Source organism: Ostrea edulis, chromosome 4 (genome assembly GCF_947568905.1).
Source record: "Ostrea edulis chromosome 4, xbOstEdul1.1, whole genome shotgun sequence".
NCBI lineage: Eukaryota > Metazoa > Mollusca > Bivalvia > Ostreida > Ostreidae > Ostrea > Ostrea edulis.
This window is the reverse complement of record NC_079167.1, coordinates 37,717,070-37,740,213: the sequence shown is the minus strand read 5'-3', so window position 1 is coordinate 37,740,213 and position 23,144 is coordinate 37,717,070. Positions and strand designations below refer to the sequence as shown.

The 23,144-nt window shown below is 33.8% G+C and overlaps 2 protein-coding genes across 3 annotated transcripts in view; one reads left to right on the top strand and one right to left on the bottom strand.

The window, feature by feature from the left end:
• The window catches only part of LOC125671363 (lethal(3)malignant brain tumor-like protein 3), a 43,150-nt gene extending 20,833 nt beyond the window's left edge, over positions 1-22,317 (bottom strand). Inside the window, exons 1-7 of one of the 2 annotated variants that reach the window (XM_048907011.2) lie at positions 22,236-22,317; positions 20,585-20,797; positions 17,889-17,987; positions 12,682-12,776; positions 7,259-7,426; positions 5,953-6,259; positions 3,614-4,779 (exon numbers count right to left, since the gene is read on the bottom strand). In XM_048907011.2, the coding sequence (XP_048762968.1) occupies positions 3,614-4,779; positions 5,953-6,259; positions 7,259-7,426; positions 12,682-12,776; positions 17,889-17,987; positions 20,585-20,771 (2,022 nt within the window). In that variant the 5' untranslated portion in view covers positions 20,772-20,797; positions 22,236-22,317. The remainder of the gene's footprint in view (positions 1-3,613; positions 4,780-5,952; positions 6,260-7,258; positions 7,427-12,681; positions 12,777-17,888; positions 17,988-20,584; positions 20,798-22,235) is intronic. The other variant, XM_056162553.1, reaches the window with a different exon arrangement.
• Positions 22,310-23,144, top strand: part of LOC125671364 (protein-L-isoaspartate O-methyltransferase domain-containing protein 1-like) — a 17,944-nt gene continuing 17,109 nt past the window's right edge. The window contains exon 1 of the mRNA XM_048907013.2: positions 22,310-22,583. The gene's annotated coding sequence lies outside the window, so the exon portion shown is untranslated. The remainder of the gene's footprint in view (positions 22,584-23,144) is intronic.

Sequence of the window (23,144 nt, the reverse complement as noted above, 5' to 3'; positions counted from 1 at the left end):
ACTTCAAAGGGAAGATAATTATGAAACGGTTACGGTTATCAGTGGTAGGGCATTCGCTTCGTAACCGGGAGGTATAGTGTGTTCGAACCCTGCTCATGACATGCCACGTCGAACCTGAGACGTTGACATACATGTGCTCTTCGACAAACGCTCAACAAAAGTGAGAATCACGGGTCTTTCAGATAGGTACCTGATGCCACCTCGACTGTGTCCAGGGGTCCGTGTTTGCCCTACTCTTTATTTTGTATTCTTTATAGAAATTACGCAAATTCGAATTCATCACTATTCGATATCTTCAACTTTTCGTGACCTTAAAAAAGGAGGCCCTGTGTTACAACAGGTATTGGCACGTTAAAAAAAATCAATGCTATAGCCTTAAATGCTAATCATAGGTTTTATATGTGGTACGTCACATACGGCTGATGATTTCTCAATTTGAGAGAAAAGTTCTCGAAAGGACGTAAAATAAACAAACAAAACATGAAAAACTTTTTAAGTCAAACTCTCTCTCTCTCTCTCTCTCTCTCTCTCTCTCTCTCTCTCTCTCAAATATACCATGCCCCAAACAGACCGTCTTTTATGCACATATTCACACACACTCTCACTCACCACTATCAGGCTTCTCCACAAAAAATCGTCAATGTGTTCGGTACTGTACAACTGAGCGATACAAAGCTGGTACACCCCAACACTTGGTTTGCGCAATTTAGTGTCATTGTATCCACTTTTGCTCAAAGAAACCCTCTTAAAAGTTGTAAAATACAAAAATCATTCGATAGTTTATACAAGAGAAATAAAACTTAAGACTTGCTAACCAACCCCTGCCCCCATGATAAAAGAAAACCATTCAAATCTAAACTGCATTTTCTCATTATGCAAGTATATACATACATCGTATATTTATCTCGAATGGAGAAAAACAAAATTTTGACGGAATGCTCAATACTGCAAGTCTCAATATTATATTTATATATAGATCTACCCATATGTTGTGTATTCGCTTTGTGTAACCCCCCTCCCCCGGACTGCATTTTATAGTAGTAGAGAACGATAGATGAAATGTAATTGTAAGTGCTACATTGGATACATGTAATCAACCCACTCCAATGCTACCAAAATCCCTATTTTTGTGTTTGTCAATGTTTTCGAGAAGTCACCCCCCCCCCTTTAAAAAAGAAGAAGATATATGCGCCTATAATCTATTTCAATCATTGTAAATTAAAATACATATAGTAATACGAGTAACACATATGGAGCAAATTATCTTTCAGGCACCTCAATTTAAAAATAATTTTAATGAGTAACATATATTCCTTAGTAAAAAGTGCCTTGCAAGAAATGTATATTAATCCCTATCTTAGCTACACAAACTTTTTTGGTTTTGTATTGTGTTTTCAAAAATGAAAGTGAATTAGTGTTCCCCAAACAACGAAATAGTTTTGTAACTATTGCAGATATACTAGAACACTAAAGACCCCCAGTGCCATATTGTGACACCGATCATCCGGTGTTAAGGTCATCTCCAAGGACCCGTGACATTGACACTTGATGCCGAGCAATGTCACTACCTGATTTAACGACTTCGGTCGTTCGCGGGCGGGATTCGAACCCCGGGCCTTCCGCATGCGGGGCGAACGCTCTAACCGCTCGGTCACCGCGGTGGTGTATATTTATAGATAGTGTGCTTAAAATTTTATATTTGTGAATAACCATCGTAAACTTTCTGACAAAGAAATTGTTGTCTTTGAAAAATATAAAATGTTACACTCGCGCTAAATACGTCACTGATGTACGTACGTACCTAGGTGGATATTGTCGTCTGCTGTTACATGCCGTTTCCCATTTAATCAAATGAATGGTAAAAAATAATGCTTGAATCTTCAAGGAATATATTATTTATTAAAAGAATCGTCCATCGTTATATAAACTATTTAAATGTAGCTTGCCTGGTATGTAACATGAATTCTCACGAATCGTCGGTTGGTGCTATTTATATACCGTTCTGTTTACACTATAGTCATAACAACAAAAATGGCATCCGGTCTGTAAGATAGGCTTAAATTTATCCGGATTTTCTATTATTATTATGATGATTTTATTAAATGTCAATGTGTTTAAATAAATAACTATATGAGCATATATTATTTGAAAATATATTTACTACTCAAATGATTCTCGTTTCCTCTTCAACCGCCACGATCAACGCAAATTGCGTCACGATGGCGAATTTGTTAGCATCTTTCAACTGATATTTTAACCCCTCTTCCATCGTCGCCCGGGATGAAACTAAGAGGAATTGTAAGTTATTTAGTAAATTTTTAATCCATATAAAAATTATTCCGGGCGACGAGGGAAGAGGTGTTCAATTTCACAAGTTTATCAATACAAAAACCATGAAAACACCACAAATAGCCTGAAAGCCCTTACTTTATTTGATTATGTACTACGCATGCGCGTAGATGAGTTGATTTCCATATGCTTTTGAGAGTTACTATAAGTTACTCTTTTAGGAATTTGACAGGAAAATATCTGCAACGCAAAATAATTTTCCTCCATAAACGCCGGGCAGAATTTGGCTAAAACCGTACCTTGTCCTTTGTACTCTTCAATAACTTTGTAAAATATCGTTTTCAGTTAAAATTTTTATCGAGCTTTCCTGACAATATGTGGAAATATTGTGACAATATGTGACATATTTATAGTCTATTTTGAGAAACAAATTATTTACACTATTTGTGGGACTACATATTTACTGTCTATTTGTGTGACATGTTTACTGTCTATTTGTGGGACATATTTACTGTCTATTTGTGGGACATGTTTACTGTCTATTTGTGTGACATGTTTACTGTCTATTTGTGGGACATATTTACTGTCTATTTGTGTGACATGTTTACTGTCTATTTGTGTGACATGTTTACTGTCTATTTGTGTGACATGTTTACTGTCTATTTGTGTGACATATTTACTGTCTATTTGTGGGACATATTTACTGTCTATTTGTGTGATATATTTACTGTCTATTTGTGTGACATACTTACTGTCTATTTGTGTGACATGTTTACTGTCTATTTGTGTGACATGTTTACTGTCTATTTGTGGGACATATTTACTGTCTATTTGTGGGACATATTTACTGTCTATTTGTGTGACATATTTACTGTCTATTTGTGTGATATATTTACTGTCTATTTGTGTGACATACTTACTGTCTATTTGTGTGACATGTTTACTGTCTATTTGTGTGACATATTTACTGTCTATTTGTGTGAGAACATATTCAATGCATTTAGGGGTGACAAATTAAGTACTATACCCATTTGTTAGACAACCTATTTACAGTCTAATATGCAAGACAAAATATTTATTGTATACATTGTATTGTGTGACAACATATTTACTGTCCCTTTGAAAGACAACATATTAACTGTCTTGTGAAAAAAAAATATTCACATGTTTACTCTGTCTATTTGTATGACATCATATTTACTGTCTGTATGTGACAAAATATTTCCTCCATCTATTTGTGTGACAATGTACCTACTCAGTCTTTTTTGTGTAACAACATATTTACTCTGTTAACATACAAAATATCATAGAAATGTGATCCTACTTTCAGATTGCTTCCCTCTAGCTCTCCTACTCCATCTTTCCAATCCATGGCACCAACAGCATCAAAGTCCTCTTTTTCCGACTTTTTATTCTCTCCCTCTTTCTTCTTCTCTTCTTTTGATACGCTCTCATTCACTGAGGGTTTTTCATCTTCTTCACTTTGCGGTTCTTGTTTGATCTCTACTACAGATTTGTCTTTGTCTGTGACCTCTGGCTTTGTTATTTCACTTGGTTTTGTTTCTTTCTTTTCTTTCGTCTTCTTTTTCAGGTCTTCTTCCAGATTCTGTACTGTGAGAGGCACCAAACATTTGCTTTCCTCTTGCTGTGCTGAATTCTCATCCTTCTCATTTTCCTGTTCACTATCAATATTCTTAGATTTAGACTGAAGTTCACATTTTGACTGAGGTTCACTCTTTAAAAACTTTTTCTCTGCATTCAATGAATCTACATCATCTAAGAAATTTGGCACATTTTCCATTTCACTTGACTCTGCGTGTTTCTCTTCCAATCCCTTATTACTTTCTTCTTGCTTACTCTCTTCTGTCTTAGTTTCTTCTAAAACTTCCTTTTTCTCTGCAGTTTTCATTTCTTCACTTGGGCCATCCTGCTCAGATCCCTGCTGGGAGTTAACTGTCTCTTGTGAGGATTCACTCGGAGTTGATACATACACTTTACTAACATTTGGAGCTTGATTTCTCATCAACAATGGTGCACTGGTAGAAGCAGTCATTTTAAATGGAACACGAGCAATTGAACCTTGTAGAGTTGGCACAGTCATCATTCCAACTTTTGTTAATGCATTGCTAGGAAACACATGAGTAAACTTTGGGGCAGGTATGGATCCTGCCGGTGCCATTGCTCCAGGCTGAACATGAAAATGGCTGCCTTTCTGCACTACAGGAATGGCAGAAGCGACTGTTGTAGGAGATGCTGTGGACATTGCCACTGTTGCTGGCTTTGCTAATAGGCCATTTTGATGTGGTGCACATGCACTGGTTGTGGTTGTTTGAGCTGGTAAAAGTTTTGTACCAGCAGGGATTTTGCTGTCCTTGTTGTCCTGCTTTATCAAATTTGTGGTGTCTGTTGCTACACTTCCTTGTATTCGTATTTTCGTTGGTAAGGAGGTTGCTATACTGTTCGGGGTCATATTAATGGGGGAAACTGGAACTGTAATAAAAATTTACATCTTGTAATTTGTAAACCATATAGTTTCTTACCCTCTACTGTAACAATTTAACACTAAAGGTAATTTCACTCTCCTGTGATGTCACAAGATTTTGCAAAATCAATGAATCATTTAGATTTATGTATGATAGGAACATAAATTTTGTTGGAGTCTTATCCAATACGCAAGATCGTAAATATCAAGTTAGCGGAACTCTCTTGTAAAGAAGTCCGGAAAAGCGTGTCGATCTTGGGCATTTTTTAAAATTCAAACATGGCATCGGAAGACGATTTAACCCGTGCTTTCCACAATTAAAAGCATTTTTAAATGAAAGGTGTGTAAAAACGTCTGGATACAGGAAAAATGAACTCCTGAATTTAGCTCGTGAAGATATATGTTTTGACGCAAGCCCTTCTAAGCTTTGGAAATTTCCTGGTTGACATCAGTGGGGAAAAATCCAACACATTTCCATTAAAATCTATCATTTGTGGATATTTCTGCATATTTTGTTTCTTTCTTAAATCATTACTACAGTATACTGCAATGCAATGATAGTGCACCATCTTGTTAAAATCAGGTGAATTGATCACGACAAAAGTTGGAGAACTGGTATTATTTACCAACATGCCCAAATTCTCGCATATTCTGGGTCTCGCGAGACTTTGAAAGGGAAAAGTAAAATTTAAAACCAAGACGGAAAAAGTAGTCACGATCTTGCGTATTGTAATTGTAAAAAATCTTGTTAAATATATCAAATGTCTAAGTTATGTATTCAAAAATAATCAATGATCTTTAAAAAAAAAATATTGAATCCAAGGGCAACAATTCTGTTTTCAAAGATTTCTTTATAATTCCATTATGCGATAGATTTCCTATATTTTTCACAGACATTTTGTATATTTTTGTAAGGAAATAGTTTCATGAAATTGTTTGAATGCTATTATATCAGTATAACTAGTTTTTGTGAAATTTTAACGATGCTGTTTAAGGAAAATTGCGATTTTCTGACATTGCTATATGATTTTGTATATGTATGTCTCACATCTTAAAAAGTGCGATGACCCATATATTTTATTAGTTTTAATTCTAATAAATGGAAATAAATACACTTTTTATACATTTATCAGATAATAATGCGAGTATGGTGTTACCTTAAGATTCCATTACAATTTTACCTGGAAATCTCTTCAAAGCTGTCATTGTCGTCGCTGGAGTCTGCTGTGGAGCCAGACTGGTAGACTGAGCCACCATTGCAAGAGGTTTTCCACCAGCATTGTGGATGTGAGAAAATTGGATTTGCTGGTTGGGGATCAGACTCTTGGCCACATTAAGTGATTTGACTTGAAAGTTCTGTGGAGGGAGGATCTTAGATACCATCTGGGGCCGCAGTTGGCCTTGGCCAGTCTGAAGGACATTGCTGGGCTGAGTCAATGATGCTTGTGTGTATTGGGCCAAGGTCACAGATCCTAATGTTATCTGCCCCTGATAATTTAAATCAATATATGTGATTATTATGTTTGAATTCTAACTGCATGACAACAAATGAAATATAATGATATTGTATCTACTAGAGTTCACATTACCACTAAATTATGTTCCTTTATTCACAGTAAATCACTTATATTTCACAAGACTTTACTTCCACAATCCTGCTTTGTCAGATCTATCAGGGAAATGATTTTTGCAAACATTCAATTTGTTCAACAATAATTTATAATTGCACGAAGGTAACCACACAAATTAAAAAAATGTTCTCACAAATAAAGAAATATGTGAAATATAAGTGATTAAACAGTATTTGTACATGACATTCAATATCTGGAGCCTTCAGATAAACATTTATTTTAGCAAAAAAATTAGAAATTCCTGTTTTTCTCTGAGCTAAAATAATGCACAAGGAAAAATCAAAGCACCATGACTCATGATTTTTTACTCCTCAAATTATCATAACATAAAATCCTTTAAGATCAACCAAAATACAATTTGTTGACACTGTAAGCAATATATGCACCCATATGTACTACAATCAATTAAGAAATCCTAACATCAATAAGTCCCGATTAGTGATGGGCAGGCATTTTGGAGATCACATGAATCACTAGTTAACATTGACATCATTTGGTGCTGTACCATTTGTTCATAAACTTTGGCTACACTCAGACAAGACCATCATGCAATTTCACTTTATTTTGGAGAGTCACACCGAAATTCTTTTAATTGATTTTTCAAATAAAACTATGTGTCACATGGAGGAATAAATGAGAAGTCATAATCTGAAAAGCAACTAAGCACAGTATTAGTGTTAACAATGAACCTGATATTCATGCAACTTTATAGCTGCAGAAATATAGTTCTCTGGGGAAATTTTTTTTGGGATACACTTACTATTATCACATTGGTCAATCCCAAATTTTTCACAGAGTGCAACATTTCTACAGCTAGTCATTTAAAGAACTTTTCAAAGAATTTGAACACACTCACTGATTTTAAGCCTTGCTGCTGAAGCTGCATAGGGGCAGGCAGTATGTTGGTCTGTCCTGAGCTTTTGGACTGTAGGGCCTGAATTGTCTGCAATGGCACTGCCTGCTGTGGCATGATCGTCATGGTACCAGGTTTCACCGTCACCGATGACACACTTGTTTGTGTCACCTGTAAATACATGTATTCAGAGACTACTTTTGATGGGTGTTTTTTGCTCATTGTCACCATGTTTTTTATCGACTCATTCATAAAAAAAAATTAGGGAAAAAACCCCAAAGTAAATGAAATTTTTTTCTAAAACATTCTCCGACAGTTGAAGCTATGTTTAAAACTAAAGTAATATATCACACTTATAAATCTGACCTCATGGTATAGATAAATCTTTAATTCTTACTCCAATTTGTACAAGTATAGGCTCATCTGAGATACCTTGCTCTGACAGAAAAATATTATTCTTACACGCTTTGGAGCCCTAATTCTTTGGACAAAAATATTGCTCTGTCATTGAATAAAACGTGTCACATGACTGCCAACAATATATCTATAGAGAATCAGTAAGAAATCTCTCTATGGCAATGTGGCAGACTTATGTGAAGAAAACAAAAAACCCATTATGGAATATGAATATTGTATGTTGTGGTATGGTCCCTGATGAAATAAAAAAGCTATTAGGTTTGTTACTGACCATCTACGGAAATATATCAGGTTGCCTCAGCCAACTAATAGTGACCAAGCAGTTACAAAACACCGAGACATATCTTGCCTTTGGGAGTTTTACTTTTCCTTTGTTAATATAACTAACATACAGTTAAAATTAAGGGGAGATCAATGGTAGGATAATGTCATACATATACATTATTCCACTTTAAGTATCTTGTGTTTGAAAAAGAATAATTTTATTTCAAGAAATATTTTTCAGTGTCAGATCTATTGGTCGGATGCCTATGTCATGTAAAAGTTTGTTTTCGTACACCGTTTACACCGTATATGTATATACTTGGCACACAGGTATATACTTAAAACATGCATGTATTTCTATCATGCATATTTTCATGTATTTTTCCCCTTTATTTCTTAGTATTATTATTTTTTAATTTTCTTTATTTTTAGTGGCATTCAGGCCCAATGTGCTGGGTGTTTGATGGACTTTTAACCTATGAACATTATGTATACACATGTTACTATGCTACACATGTCCAGGTATAAATTTCATGAATTCACACAGATTTAGAATACACACGTAGTTATACATCTGACTAAAGTCATAAAATTATCACTTAGCCTATTCAGAATGAAGAACAATTAACATGATACGTTATCAGAACGGAATCAAGTATAAACATGTAATTATGAGAAATGCACTACTCTAAGAATTCTAGGGATTACTTATCCACCAATTAATTGTTCTATATACCAAGACTAACAGGTGATAAACATTAAAAAGGCACATATCATAATACATGCATTAACAATATATATACAAAACCTGGGTGGATATTTAACAAGAGAACTGCCAATGGTACATAATACGCCCGTGAAAAGCTAATATAGGGTGTTTTTGTAGAACTTGACTTCAAGTAGTATCAGCAATCATCAGGGTATGACATATTTTCTTTGCATTGTGAAAACATACAAATCATGTAGTCTGTATTTTAATAATTCACTTGGTATAAGATGTATATGTACAAAGTCTGATGGTCCTAGCCCCAATGGTTTGGTCTGTATCCTGCTACTACAACCTAGACCTTTGACCTTCAGAAATAATAGGCATCCTCCACTTGACATAAAGTGTATGTGTACCAAGTTTGATGGTCCTAGCCTAGCCCCAACAGTTCGGGTCTGCATACTGCCCACAAGGTTTTCCTACAAATTGAAACTGCGACCTTGACCTTTGAAAATAATAGGCATCTTCTTCTCATTATGGTGATTAAATGTACCAAGTTGCAACAATCTGGAGCTTACGGTTCGGATTGTATCTTGCTACTGCCTACAAGGTTTTCCTAATAACTGATACTGCGACCTTGAACTTTGACCTCTAACCTTGAAAAACAATAGACATCTTCCTCTCATCATAGTGATTAAATGTACCAAGTTGCAATATCCTGGAGCTTATGGTTCCGTTTGTATCCTGCCTACAATGTTTCCTACTAAGTGATACTGTGACCTTGACCTTTGACCTCTAACCATGATCGACAATAGGCATCTTCCTCTCCTCATAGGGATCAAATGTACCAAGTTGCAATGTCCTGGAGCTTACGGTTCAGTTTGTATCATGCCTACAAGGTTTTCCTACTAAGTAATACTACAACCTTGACCTTTGACTTCTGACCTTGAAAAACAATCGGCATCTCAGCGATTTTTTTCTACCCACTGGTACTGGTACCCATTCAATTGGGAAAAATAGTGTCAAAATCGAACAAATTGGAAATTTTCTACCAATGTATCGGCAAATGATTTCAACTAAAAGAAAAGAAAAAAAGAGAACAAAACAAGAAGTAGTCATCTCTTTACAAACTTTCTAAAGGTAATATTTGCTGTTGTGAGACATAAGGAATCGTCGTAGGCTCATTTTAGAATCGTCGTAGCTCTACAAAACACGCACACTGCCATGATCTTTACTTTCGATTTAATACCGGAAGTGAACATTTTAGTTAATTTGTACAACGTTTCAGACTAAGTAAAGTATGATGTCAGTGGTCCATTTTTTGGCAAGTAAATTGGGAATTTTCAGTTTCAAAATTGGGAACAATCAATGGTTTATGGCATTGGGAATGATACCATTTATTGGTACAGTACCCGCAACGTTATTCTTGACATTCCTATCGTGCTCTATCGTGCGTGTATCCTATCGTATCGTGCGTGTATCCTATCGTATCGTGCGTGTATCCTATCCTATCGTGTATCAGGTTTTCCGTTTTCTATCGTGTTTTGCGTTTATCAGGTCTATCGTGTATCGTGTTTTGCGTGTATCAGGTTTTCCGTTTATCGTGAAAATCGTTTATCGTGTAGCTTCGGAAACTATCGGGATCGTATATAAAATCTAATGAAAAAGTACGATACTTTCCGAAATCTTTATTCGTTTTGTTAAAGAAGCTATTTTTAGGAATCGAGGAAAGACGGTGTATTTGAAGGAGAACATAAAGTTGTCGATTTTAAGGCAGAAGAAGAGCTATTTGTCTGTCCAGAGAGAGAGTGAAAATTTATCACAATTTAATTCTAAGTAGTCTGGAAAGTAGGACAGTAAACCGAGCACAGTAAATCTGAAAGCTCCTTCTTCTGAAGTTCATAAACATTTGTTTGTCTAGAAACAGTTATTTGTAATTAACACTAACAGAAAAATAGGGAGTTCCGATTTGAAAGGAAAAATCAGTAAATTACATTGTTTATCACAAACATGTATATTTTAATAATGGTTCTTTTTCTTCCGATTTTTTTTTTCACGTGTATGCTACTTATATAGCAACTGCTGAACTTGTGCGCATCCTTATATCTGATTTTGTGTATCACCCGTGTTTTGACAGCTAACATTCTCAGGGACATTGTATTTCACACATTTAGAAGATTATGTTTTAAAAGGGTGCAAGGGTGTTGCATCCCCCAAAATTCTGCTCAACTGGGCACGATTCCGCTGTCATCGTTGTTTTTTTTTTTATATACCTTGTACATGTACACATGTACCAATACTCGTACGTGTAGATACTGGAAATTTATGTTGGTTTTGATGATTATTTGAATTTTTTTTACACACTAAGCGTTTCAAAATTGCGAATTTAAAACAAGCCGGGTTTTGTTTATGTTTTTTAAACAGTTTATTTATGTTTTGTTAACAAAATATCAATTCAAATAAATATGTTCCAATTACTTATGACTATCAATTATCAATCATAGTGTAAAAATATCTAACAGGTGTAGTGGGGTTGATTTTTTTTAAAGCGGTCGTTATGAAAATAACTTGAGATGTTGAATGAGCCGTGAACTTAGAGCTTGATGCAAAATAACCCCCTCCTCGCTACACGCACAATATTACTTGGTTTTATTTCATACTCAAGGTAATATACATTAGCATAAGAGAGCTACTGAAGCATGATATCACTACATTATATTACATTTAGTTAATTCCCTGTATAATCTATATATTAAACATTAGGTGACAATATAAGTTTTAGAATCATTGGCTGATAAAATTCATATAGATATCAAATAATGAATTCAATGCCGTATATATATATATATATTTTTTTAAATTTTAGCTGTGATGGCATTAAAAACAAAACAAAAAACGTACGACCGTGGATTAAAGAAATTATATGGTACAGAACCGATTAATGTTTTAAACAAATGTTACCGCGACGGGGACAGGTAGCTGATAGTCATCCCGCGATGAGAACGCGGTTTTCCTGAGTTACCTATAGATTACCGCGTTAGATTTTTTTTCCCATCGCGAGAACGCGGGAAACAAGAAATCCGCGTTGTCCGTAATGTAGGTATATAATGAACATTGAAATCCTTCAATATTATTATCAACATAATGTAAACATAATGTAATTATGTTGTAGGTATCAAAATTTCGTTCCGTCTAAACCGTTTCTAAATTTACAACATTTCTATCAGGTTTTCCGTTTATCGTGAAGATCGTTTATCGTGTTTTGCGTTTATCAGGTCTATCGTGAAGATCGTTTATCAGGTTTTGCGTTTATCAGGTTTATCGTGTATCCTATCGTATCGTGCGTGTATCCTATCGTATCGTGCGTGTATCCTATCCTATCGTGCGTGTATCGTGTTCTATCGTTTATCATGTCAAGAATAACGTTGCGGGTACTGTACCAGTTATATAAGGGGAAAAAACCCCTGAATCTTCCTCTCATCATGGTGACCAAATATACCAAGTTTTAATATCCTGGAGCTTATGGTTCATTTGTATCCTACCCACAAGGTTTTCCTATACTAGGTTTTCCTACTAAGTGGTACTATGACCCTGACCTTTGATCTCTGATCTTGAAAAACAATAGACATCTTCCTCTTATCACGGTGATCAAATGTATTAAGTTGTAAAATCCTGGAGCTTACAGTTCGGTCTGTATCCTGCCCACAAGGTCCATACAGACGGACGACGCCATACCATAATATGTACCGTCTTTGACGGGCATATAAAAATTAACACAGTTAACAGAAATCATCAATGACACTGATTCGTAATGCTCAATGTTAAAGTTTCTTGTTCACATGAAAAATAAAATGTCACAAAAGTCAAGAAGATTTCTAAAATTGTGTCATGTTTTAAGGTTTTAGCCCCAAATATTGGTCCTTTGGTGCACTAGCCACTCAATTTCACTTTTCCATAATATATAAAGGACATTATATGACTTTAGATATTGTTTTAAGCCTTTATCTACTTCCTTGAATATTTGTTAAAAGTTTCTTACAGGTATATTTTGAGCAATGTATGTGACAGGGTTAGGTCCCCTGAGTTGGACATTCTGGCTCTGGATCTTCACACCGGCTGGATTCACTGGTACTCCTAATATAAATCAAAAAGCAGCATTCATTATTACAATGTATTTCACACTTTTTGTCAATACATTTCTGTTCTGATTTTATTTTATAGTGAAATGAGAGCTTGTTAGAATGTTTGTTTAAAAAAAAAACCTACTGGGGTCAAATAAAGGGATGATAATGAAGCAAAGTTGTAATTAAGAGATGTATAGATGCTAAGCCCGTTGATAAGTTGTAATTAAGATATATATAGATGCTACTAAAGCCCGATGATAAGTTGTAATTAAGAGATGTATAGATGCTAAGCCTGTTGACAAGTTGTAATCACAAGATAATAAGTCTTAATCATAAGATATAATATATATCATATAAAGCTGTCAATACGAGATGAATTGGCAGTTAGTGTAACTGGATATCCTGTGATGTTCTGGGTCCATTGCTAGAACATTATGTTGTGGTAAACAGCAAAGAAAAATTGACAACTGCAAGATATGGCATTATGTAAATGCATACATGGATGTATTTTCTTTCACTATTTTCCATTACATAATATGGCTAACTTCAATACCTTGTCACAAAACACTACACATTTATACTTGAAGTTTCTAGATGTGTTCTCATGGAAAAGGTAGACATGAGTCAAAAGGTCATCCATGTTCATTTTATCATCTTTTTTTTTTTACTGAAAGCAGCATAATTAAAAAAGAGGAAATAATGCCAAGGGAGGTAATGATTTATCACAACCAAAACAATTAGTTACAGTGCAGCCTCGGTAATCCGGACGCCATTAATCCGGACGCTTCACCTTCCGGACGATTTTTCTAGGGAACGGAATTTTTATACATTATTTTGCATCATTTATCCGGAAATTCGCTTTCCGGATCCGGACGGTCACTTTTTACTACAAAACGTTATAATGCATTGAAAATTGTACCGTTAATCTGGACGGTAATTTTGTTTAGGGAAGGTCTGTGTCGGACAATTTTAGCATGGCATAAATCATAAAGAAAACACGCCAAACTGTCTAATTGAAGCGATTATCTGTACCCTGCCAACACCTCCCTCCAATTAGGTGGTGTGTGATGATAAGTCCGTTAGATAGCACGTGCCGATCGAGACATTGTATTGCCAATTTTCGCACATAAGATCTTTATTGCGTGTAGTGTTGAATTTTGTAAATAAATCTGTGGCATATTATTTTATAATCTTGATCAATACCCTAATAGTATTAATAAATTCAACATCATGCCGTAATGATAATTTTTTTTAAATTGCTATACACATATCAGTTGTACTGATTCGTAAATTGATATCGGCTTATTCAAATCTAAAGAGTGTAGATTATACTTCTAGATTCTGGATTTTATACTGTTGATTGGCGTGAAATATACATGTATGTTCATGCACATGTATATTTAGTATAAGGTTTTAACGTTTAGAATGCCACGCATGTAGAATATACCTATGTACGATTGATTCTTGTTACGATGTTGTAAAGCTTTATTGCTTTGAATTTTTAAACTCTGGGTAGAAGTGAGAAAATTACCATTTTAAGGAAAATGACAATTAAATTCTGTATGTACCTGTAATGTTAGTTTCACCCGAGTTTTGTTCCGTTATTATCGCATCATGAAAATAATAGGTGCGAGTGACTAGATCAAAGATGTAGTAGGTCTTGATATTACGAGCTTAAATGATTTTGTTCTCCCGATATTGTTTTGGATAATTATAGGATAAGAAATATATACTCTGGCAGATTGAATTTTTGTTAAAGAATGTTGTCAACTGACATGATAATCTCGAAATTCTTATATCAACTTTGGACGATAAAGATTGTTTTAACAGACCACCGAACTCGTGAATCGTGACAGCTAGATGGAAATTACCGGCCTCTTTAAGAAGTAAAAATGTGATGAAATGTTTGAAGTGTAAATGATTATGTTAGTTACTAATGCTTTATTTACTTATAGTTACATAAAGTGCTTCATTATTTGTTTTGGTGCATACGGTACACATTTTCGTATTTTTACAATGTATTTGTAGGGATCATATGTACAATGTAAGCACAGGCAAATACACTGAACACGTACATTAAATTTTAGTGCTTTGAAATACATGCAAATGTTAACATTATCATAATTTATTTACTACTGCAAATGGTCAAATCCAATGATAGAATGTGTTTAATTCACTATGCATCAATAAAGTAGGCACATATTGGTTACTTATGTAAAGATAGAAAATATGTGATTCAATTATCCGGACGCTTCATTTATCCGGACGATTTTACTGGGAACCAAAGTGTCCGGATTAACGAGGCTCCACTGTACATGAAATACATTTTTCATACATTTTAGATTAAGGAGATTGGCACTAAAATATAATTACATTTCCACTGTTAGATTAAGGAGATTGGCACTAAAATATAATAACATTTCCACTGTTAGATTAAGGAGATTGGCACTAAAATATAATTACATTTCCACTGTTAGATTAAGGAGATTGTCACTAAAATATACAGTCAAAACTGCCATAGCGACCCACTGTATTAAGCGACTCACTGTCGTATGTGACCATAAAAAGTTCCCCCAAGACGTTACTCTATATATTGTACCTGTATTAAACGACCACCTGTCTGACGCGACCAACGACCATGATTTTTACAACCTTTTCGTGTATTTTCACGAAATTTTACCTCTATTTAACGACTGTACATTTTTCGATTACGTGATTACTACTTTCGATTTCGGTTGAGTAGACTCTTCTGGGAATTATCGCCCCGAACACTTTCGTTTTCAAACGCACGACTATTCTGGGAATTATCGCCCCTAACACTTTCGTTTTGGTACGCACAGTTTGGCGATGATCTTGTTTAGTCGGCCCTCTGAATGAATTATTATACCTAAGCTGTCAACATGCAGTGTCGTGTGTGGTTAATTAATAAAACCCGAGTTGATGTTTATTTAACAAAATCAAGGATCAGAAAATCAAGGCCGGTGTATTTGAAGGTGTGAATTTCGACAAACTTTAAGAAGTGCCGGGTAGGCTAGATCGGAAATGAAAATCTACCACTTGTTATACCATTATGTTCAAAAGAGTAAAAATTTGCCCCATTGTGATATAAATCAGGTAAATATTGTGCTTAGGACTGAAATTTTAAACGGAGTATTGGCAGTTTTTCCTGCACGAGATACTTGAGGTTTCCAGAATAATGACCGGAACTAGCGGCTCACTTCGACATGTCCCGAGTATTTGACACGTCTGAGTTCAAGAAAATTGCCTGCATTAGTTCTAAGCTTAAAAGATTTGCTGTGTATGTACAATGGATATTGTGATTTATTTAATGTTTCTCAAATTGAATAACATTTTTCCAGCATGTATTGTACAAAAGGAGATGCAACACTTCACCATTTGCTTTCTTACCACAAGCATTGCATTTTTTAGTTACACTGTGCTATACATAAATACCCTTTATAACACAGTGTTTATAAGTTTTAGAAAATTTACATGCAGTTCATCAATAATTTTTAAATCTCATGTAAATGTGTAATATGAAATGCATGCAAAGTTTATCATTCTTAAATAGATAAAATGTAATTTTTGATGAATAAAAATTATGATACAGCACATCATATTCTAGATTTTTAACTACAGTGTATTATTAATTTTATTTTACAACTATTAAAACCGTACTTGATATTCTTAATGATAAATTCCAAATGCATGTAGTCATTTTCTCCATTGTACAAATTATTTACGATATTTTATCCATTAACTGCGGAAAATAGGCAACCTGTATTAAAAGACCACCTGTCATATGTGACCTTTTTTCCATTCTCCGTTGGAAGGTCTCTTAATACAGGTTTGACTGTAATTACATTTCCACTGTTTCTGCCTTTGATATCTTTACCAATTGTAATGATTGTCATTTCCTCATGAATGCATTGCTGATGTGAATAATGCATGAATGGAAGTCTTGATAAATATAGTACGTCTATCTTTAAATTAATGGATGGGAATTCAGACAGAAATGAAAGTAGAATGTAAATAAAAGAAATAAATTTCATTTTTGAAAAAACATGAGGGTATGAAATGAAATGCTTCACACTAGCATACCTAAGTATACGGAAGTATGAAGTATGCCAGCGTAAGGCATAGCAGTTCACACCTTAATGCATTCTAAAAAATGAAATTCATTCCTACTAAATTAGTATTATTTAGACTGCATTAAGATAATACAAAAGTGGATCTTAATGTAATTTTCAGAAACTCTTAGGAGTAAATATTAGAAGGGTTAGATTTTACTTTACAATCTAGCTATTATAATATTTTCTACGAGTGAATTTAGCATCAATGTAACATACAGAATAGGGTATTAAATTGTAATTGTTAAGCTTTCAAGGTTGTGAATATTGTCACAACATACCATAGACAAGAGGCTCATGGGCAACAATGCTCATCAGAGTCACATTTGCTCTGCTGATCTTCATCAGAAGATTTTTAAAGTTTACCCATTTTATTTAAACGAAAATTTTTGACCCCATATTATGACCCTACCCATGCCCCTCATGGTCATGACCTAACCGAATTTGAATCCACTCAACATAGAGATGCACCTACAGGGAATGAAAATCACTTCACTGTAAGTGTGAATCCATTATAAGCATGTTCCCTGTAAACAGGTTTTACTGTACTCCCCCTTCATAAAAATTGCAAAAACAAATTCTATCTTATTTACCTCACTATAGCTTGCTATAGTATCTCATATGTGATAACTATTCATATAAACCATAAAAATAACATTTTATCTTCTAACTATCTCTTAATTATGCCTTACTATCTCTTAACAATGACTTTATGTCTTATAATTAAAACTTTCCATAATGTAAACAGAACTCTCTTGTAACTATAACTTTTCTCATAATCACATCTTATCATATCATAGTTCATGTTACTGTTTTTCACATATCTTTAACCTGTTTCAACTTGACCCTAATAGGCTTTAATTTGTAAGAATGCTGAGGAAGGGCTGATGTAAAATAAGTATGCATGCACAAAAGGAAGAAATGTAAAACTACCTTGAATAGGTCTAACAAGTAAACATAGGATATTTTTATCAGAGATATGAAATTATTACCCTTGACCACTGATACAGGTCCTGGTTGCAGGCCGGGGGTTGGCTTCAATGAGCCAATTTGGGGCTGTTCCAACTCAGCTGGTTTCACATTGAAAACACCTGTGCAAGTGAATTCATGCATAAAGGTATAGGTTTCAAAAGAAGATCAAAACTATGGGTCCAAAATTTCCCTGAACCAAACAGAAATTAAGTACTATATACCAATCACATGTTTCCAATAAATTTGCTTTTGATGAAATGCAGATAACATATGATGATAGATGCATGCATGCACAAATATATAATTATGTATAATCATATACATAAAGAGGCACAATGGTACCATACAGTAATTTTACGATGATGATAGATTTGTAATACAATTATCATAATCTGGTTTTACCCTTGAAACCAAACATTTCATATGTAAACACATTTCAAGGGTCTTCTGATTTTAAACTGGAAAAAAGGGGATAACGGGGAGGTGGAGGGGAAGGAAAGCAATGGTAACTGTAGTAAACATTTAAAATTAAGTTTTTGCAAAGAGAATTTCAGCTCAATAGATCTAGATGAGAATCAAACATTAGACATTCCATTTCCAGCATTGCTGTAATCACTCTTAAACCCCTGAATTTGACATCCAAAAAGCTGATGCGTCATTTAAATCACTCAACATTAGTATATAAAAGTAAATTTCTGACACCGATTTAAACCCTTTTGTTTTACTGGAAAATTTGGCCAAATGACCTTGATTTGAAATTATGATGCAATTCCTGGTCATAAAACAACTTTTGTGCCAAATATGAGCTTCTAATGTGAATCCATTATAAATTTATGGCACAGTCAAAAAGTGGTATGGAAGGATAATGGACACACAGACGGAAAGATTTGGTGACTCCTATATACCACAAAATTGTATTTGCTACAACCATAGCAACACATCCTATCATGTCTCTTATATCCTTTAGATGAGTAAAAAAGATTTTCTAAAATATAATTCATTTTTAGTACATGATTCTTATAAACCCCCCCCCCCCCCCCCCAAGTAATGAAATTCATAATTTTTTTAACAGAATCAATGCTCATTAACTTTAGATACTCAGTTTGCCTGCAACATATTCTGAAATAAAAGGAGGATTTTGAAAGATGGAATTCATTTCAACATTGTCTAATTAGCCCCTCCTGCTGAACTCCATGGTTAAAAGTTTCACAATTTTGGTGATGGCCTTCACACTCATTACAACTAAACACTCCGTGCCCTGTTCTACTGGGACTAAAAATGTTAGAGTTTTACAAACTTGTCAACTTTATTAAACACAGAGAATAAAATAAATTGCAAAAAAAAGATTTTGGTCTTAGTCATAAGTTCTTTGTAAGACAAGATCCAGTTTGTCTGCTACACATGAGAAAAGTTGAAAATTTGAAATAAAGGACAACACAAGCTACACAATAATGGATGGGCAAGGGTGGTGATAGGTCACATAAAACCATATTTAGGCACCTCTTGTTTACTCAAAGTCCACTGGACCACAATAGGAGAATCTAGAGTTCTAGAGATCAATAATCCAGAAAGTGGAACTGATGAATTCAGATTTACACATGTTTGTTGAACTTCTCACATCTTTAAATAATGATTTTTATTATTTTTTATATATTTTCCAGTTTGATTCTTGTATCTTAAATTTTATAGTGTTGTTAATAAATTACTTTGCTTATTGACCAATTGCCTTTAAGCATGTTTAGGCCAAGGTGAAATATATGTGCATTTCCAGAACCTACCTATGTTTATGCTGCTGACCCTAAATATCTTATTATATATATCAATAAAATGAAAATCCAGAATTTTCAAACTTGAATTATTTTCTTTTAACATATGAGTTTCTCTGAATTAAATTACATTTTGTTTGACTACAATTGATCTTTAAAATATTATTAATGTATACAGTGCTCCCTCGATATATTGTTATTTTCTGAAAATCCTAAAGAACAGTATTCCTCTCATGTTAACCCCCCCCCCCTCCCCCCGGTTATAATGCCAACCTTGCATAATGCCATATGCCACTGATTTTCACAAAGAGTCAAATTTTATAGGGTTTACCCTCAATAATATTGCCAATTACTTAACATCCATTGGTAATCACGCCTGTACTTTGATAGGGGTGCAGTGGAGAGTGACAGTCAGGACAAGGTCTTCAGGTGGTCAGGTTAATTACTGATAATTGGTAATCACACCTGTACTTTGATAGCAGTGCAGTGGAGAGTGACAGTCAGGACAAGGTCTTCAGGTGGTCAGGTTAATTACTGATAACTGCTGAATTAAACTCAAAATATCTAAATGTTTATAAATACAGAATGGAGTCCAAATAACTTGATGGGATTGAATTTCTTTAACTGCTCAGTGCATTGTCCATAACAGTGAATTCGTTTCAATGCCAACCCCCACTTTATTGCCCAAATTCATCTTGAACAAAAGTTGGTAATATATTGAGGGAGCACTGTACAAAGCTGTATTTAAAGCGTATCAAAAACTATTAAAAGATTCAAGTAAAATGTTTTAATAAAATAAAAATGTTTTACCTACCTACCCTACCTAATTTTTTGGGGAAGTGAAATAGGAAACACACATATATCTTATTTTAGCCTTAGTTTGTATATGTATGCATCAAAAAGCAAATTTATAAATACAATTCAAACAAACTAGAACTTGTAAACCTTACCATTAGAGAATGTAACACTGATTACTTGCTGCAAATTGTTGCTGCTTGTTACATTGGTTGACATCAAGGTCACTGGGGTTGCTAAGGCAACAGATGTAAAGGGAATGTTTTCGCTGGATGTGGTTACATCTTGCTTTAGTTTTTTCGTGGGTGGTGGGTTACCATCCACGCTCTGTTGTGAACTCATTTGGAATAATTTTTCTTTCAAAAAACCTATGAAAATACAGAAAGAAAAGAAATAAATGTGTTCATATCTGTGTCAATTTTAATATGCCACTAATATTACAAGTTTTCTGCAATGTAAAAGAGAAATCTTTTCCTATAACTTTACACATATTTAAAAAAAATCATTAATGTCTTTAAAGGGACTGGTTCACGATTTTTGAGAAAAATATTTTTCATTTTTGATGTTAAACATTAAAAATATAACTCATTTAATGTTGACAGCCAAAATTTTGACTTTCTAAATGCAAGAATAAAAGCAATATTTTAGCCTTAGATCTGTGTGATGTAAACAGAGATTCGAGTCTTTTAATGTATACAAACAAACCAGTGAAACAATAATTTTGTAATATAAAGCATCTTAATTCTGCAGAGTCACAAATTTTAAACTTTTAGATGACACATTTTACCCAAAGAATGGTTGAAATGTGAAAGATATGCTAAACTTTGATCAATATCCATTTCTTTTGAAAATTTCATAAGCAATAACACACCACAATCTTTGTTTACAAAACAAATTATAAACTCTGTAAAATGAGCTTCTGTGATAATATATAACTTTATTTTTCATGTGAAATCTTTTAAACATATTAAACAGTAGATTTTAAATCATTAAAAGTGAAAAACAAAATTTTGGGGGAAATCGTGAATCAGTCCCTTTAATGGATCTATTTAAATATTTAAAATAAATAATAATGCACTGAAAAATAATCTATTTATAAGATTTAACCATGGTTTCATTTTTGGAATTAACACAACATCTATTCAACCTTGAAACCTATATACATACTGAAGAGGAAGTTTGTTATTTAAAAAAAAAAAATTCTTTTATAGCCTATTACTTCAGTATTCATAAAGTAAACTTTTCTGAATAGCCAAAATAAATACTCCATGTTTATAATACTGAATAACCTATTTCTATCGGCAATCGAAATTAATTTGATCAATAAAAACACGTTTCCTTGAAAAATTTAATATGAAAAAATATGCGGATCTAAAGTTTCGTGTACAATGCCTCGTTTTCGAGCTGGGATTTTATGTGCATGACACAGTTCGTTCACATCTACAACAAAATTACAGAAAGTAATTTATTGTAAAAAGTAAGATGAAAACAGGGTTGTAATTTACAAGTTAGCATAAATATCCAAAACTTTTCCCAATGACACTATTTAAAAACTTCCTGAAATGATTGATAACGAAGAAACATGGTTATTTTCGATGTCCTATTTCACTTGGAACAGCAAATCAAAAACGAAAACGCGATAGTCATATTACAAAAACAGCGTAAAAACAACATGAAAATTACTTAAACACCCATGAAAACTTAATTAATAACGAGAACAAATATTTTCACAATTGTTAACACTTATAATTTTGCATGCAAGTACATTTTCAAGGTGTAAAACACAAAAATTATAGTATAAATTACCTAAGTTTGGAACGCCATTGCGACGAGCGCCTGACGGCGGGAGGAAAACATATTCGCTGGCATGTTCATTCGGAAGATTTCTGATATTATCGGCAATTTTGCGAGATAATTTTAGAAATCGGATAATTTCGTGAACAATTTCTTTTTATTGATATCTTTATCTTGAAGATAAAAAGATACCTTTCTAATTTTTTTTTAATATCAAAACATGAATTATGTAGAATATTTGTAAATTTCTAGTTTCCGTAGATATGACGTCACATGTGATTGGTAAAAGCAAAACATTGATCATCTTACTGCAGTCAACAATTTAGTGACGTTTGACAGCCCTGTTTAAGATATTTTCAGGTAAAGTAAATTGATAACACATACTAATAAATGTTACTTCAAGCCATGGCATTAGTACATGTTGCCGTTAAAGCTTTGTATGAGAATATTTTTGACGTATTGTGAATGACAGCTGATTTGAGTTTTGCTAACCCATTGTCTTCCATACCACTGATACCAGTGTGCAGTGAAGAAAATTAAAATGTTCTGCACAACCACTGTTGTTAGCATTTCTTCAGATATAATACCATGCTATGATCTGATATTAAATACAGACATGCATTCTCTGTTGTTTTGCAATTGCAAGGACGTGAATTTTCCTAATACGCAGTGTTGGTCAGTCAAGTGATAGGCGGATCTAAATATGGAGGTGGTGTAATATTGAATCGCCTTAAAAATGGAATATTTAGATATCTTTAACTTTGTATACTGTTGCATGTTTACTCCATATATTATTTTAAGGTAAAAGAAAAATCCACTTGCAATTTCAATGCTTTGTGAAAGAATGTCAGGTATATATTTCATTTCAAAAGAAAACACCAGTCACAAGATTTCAGCTATTTTTTAATATCAAAACATGAA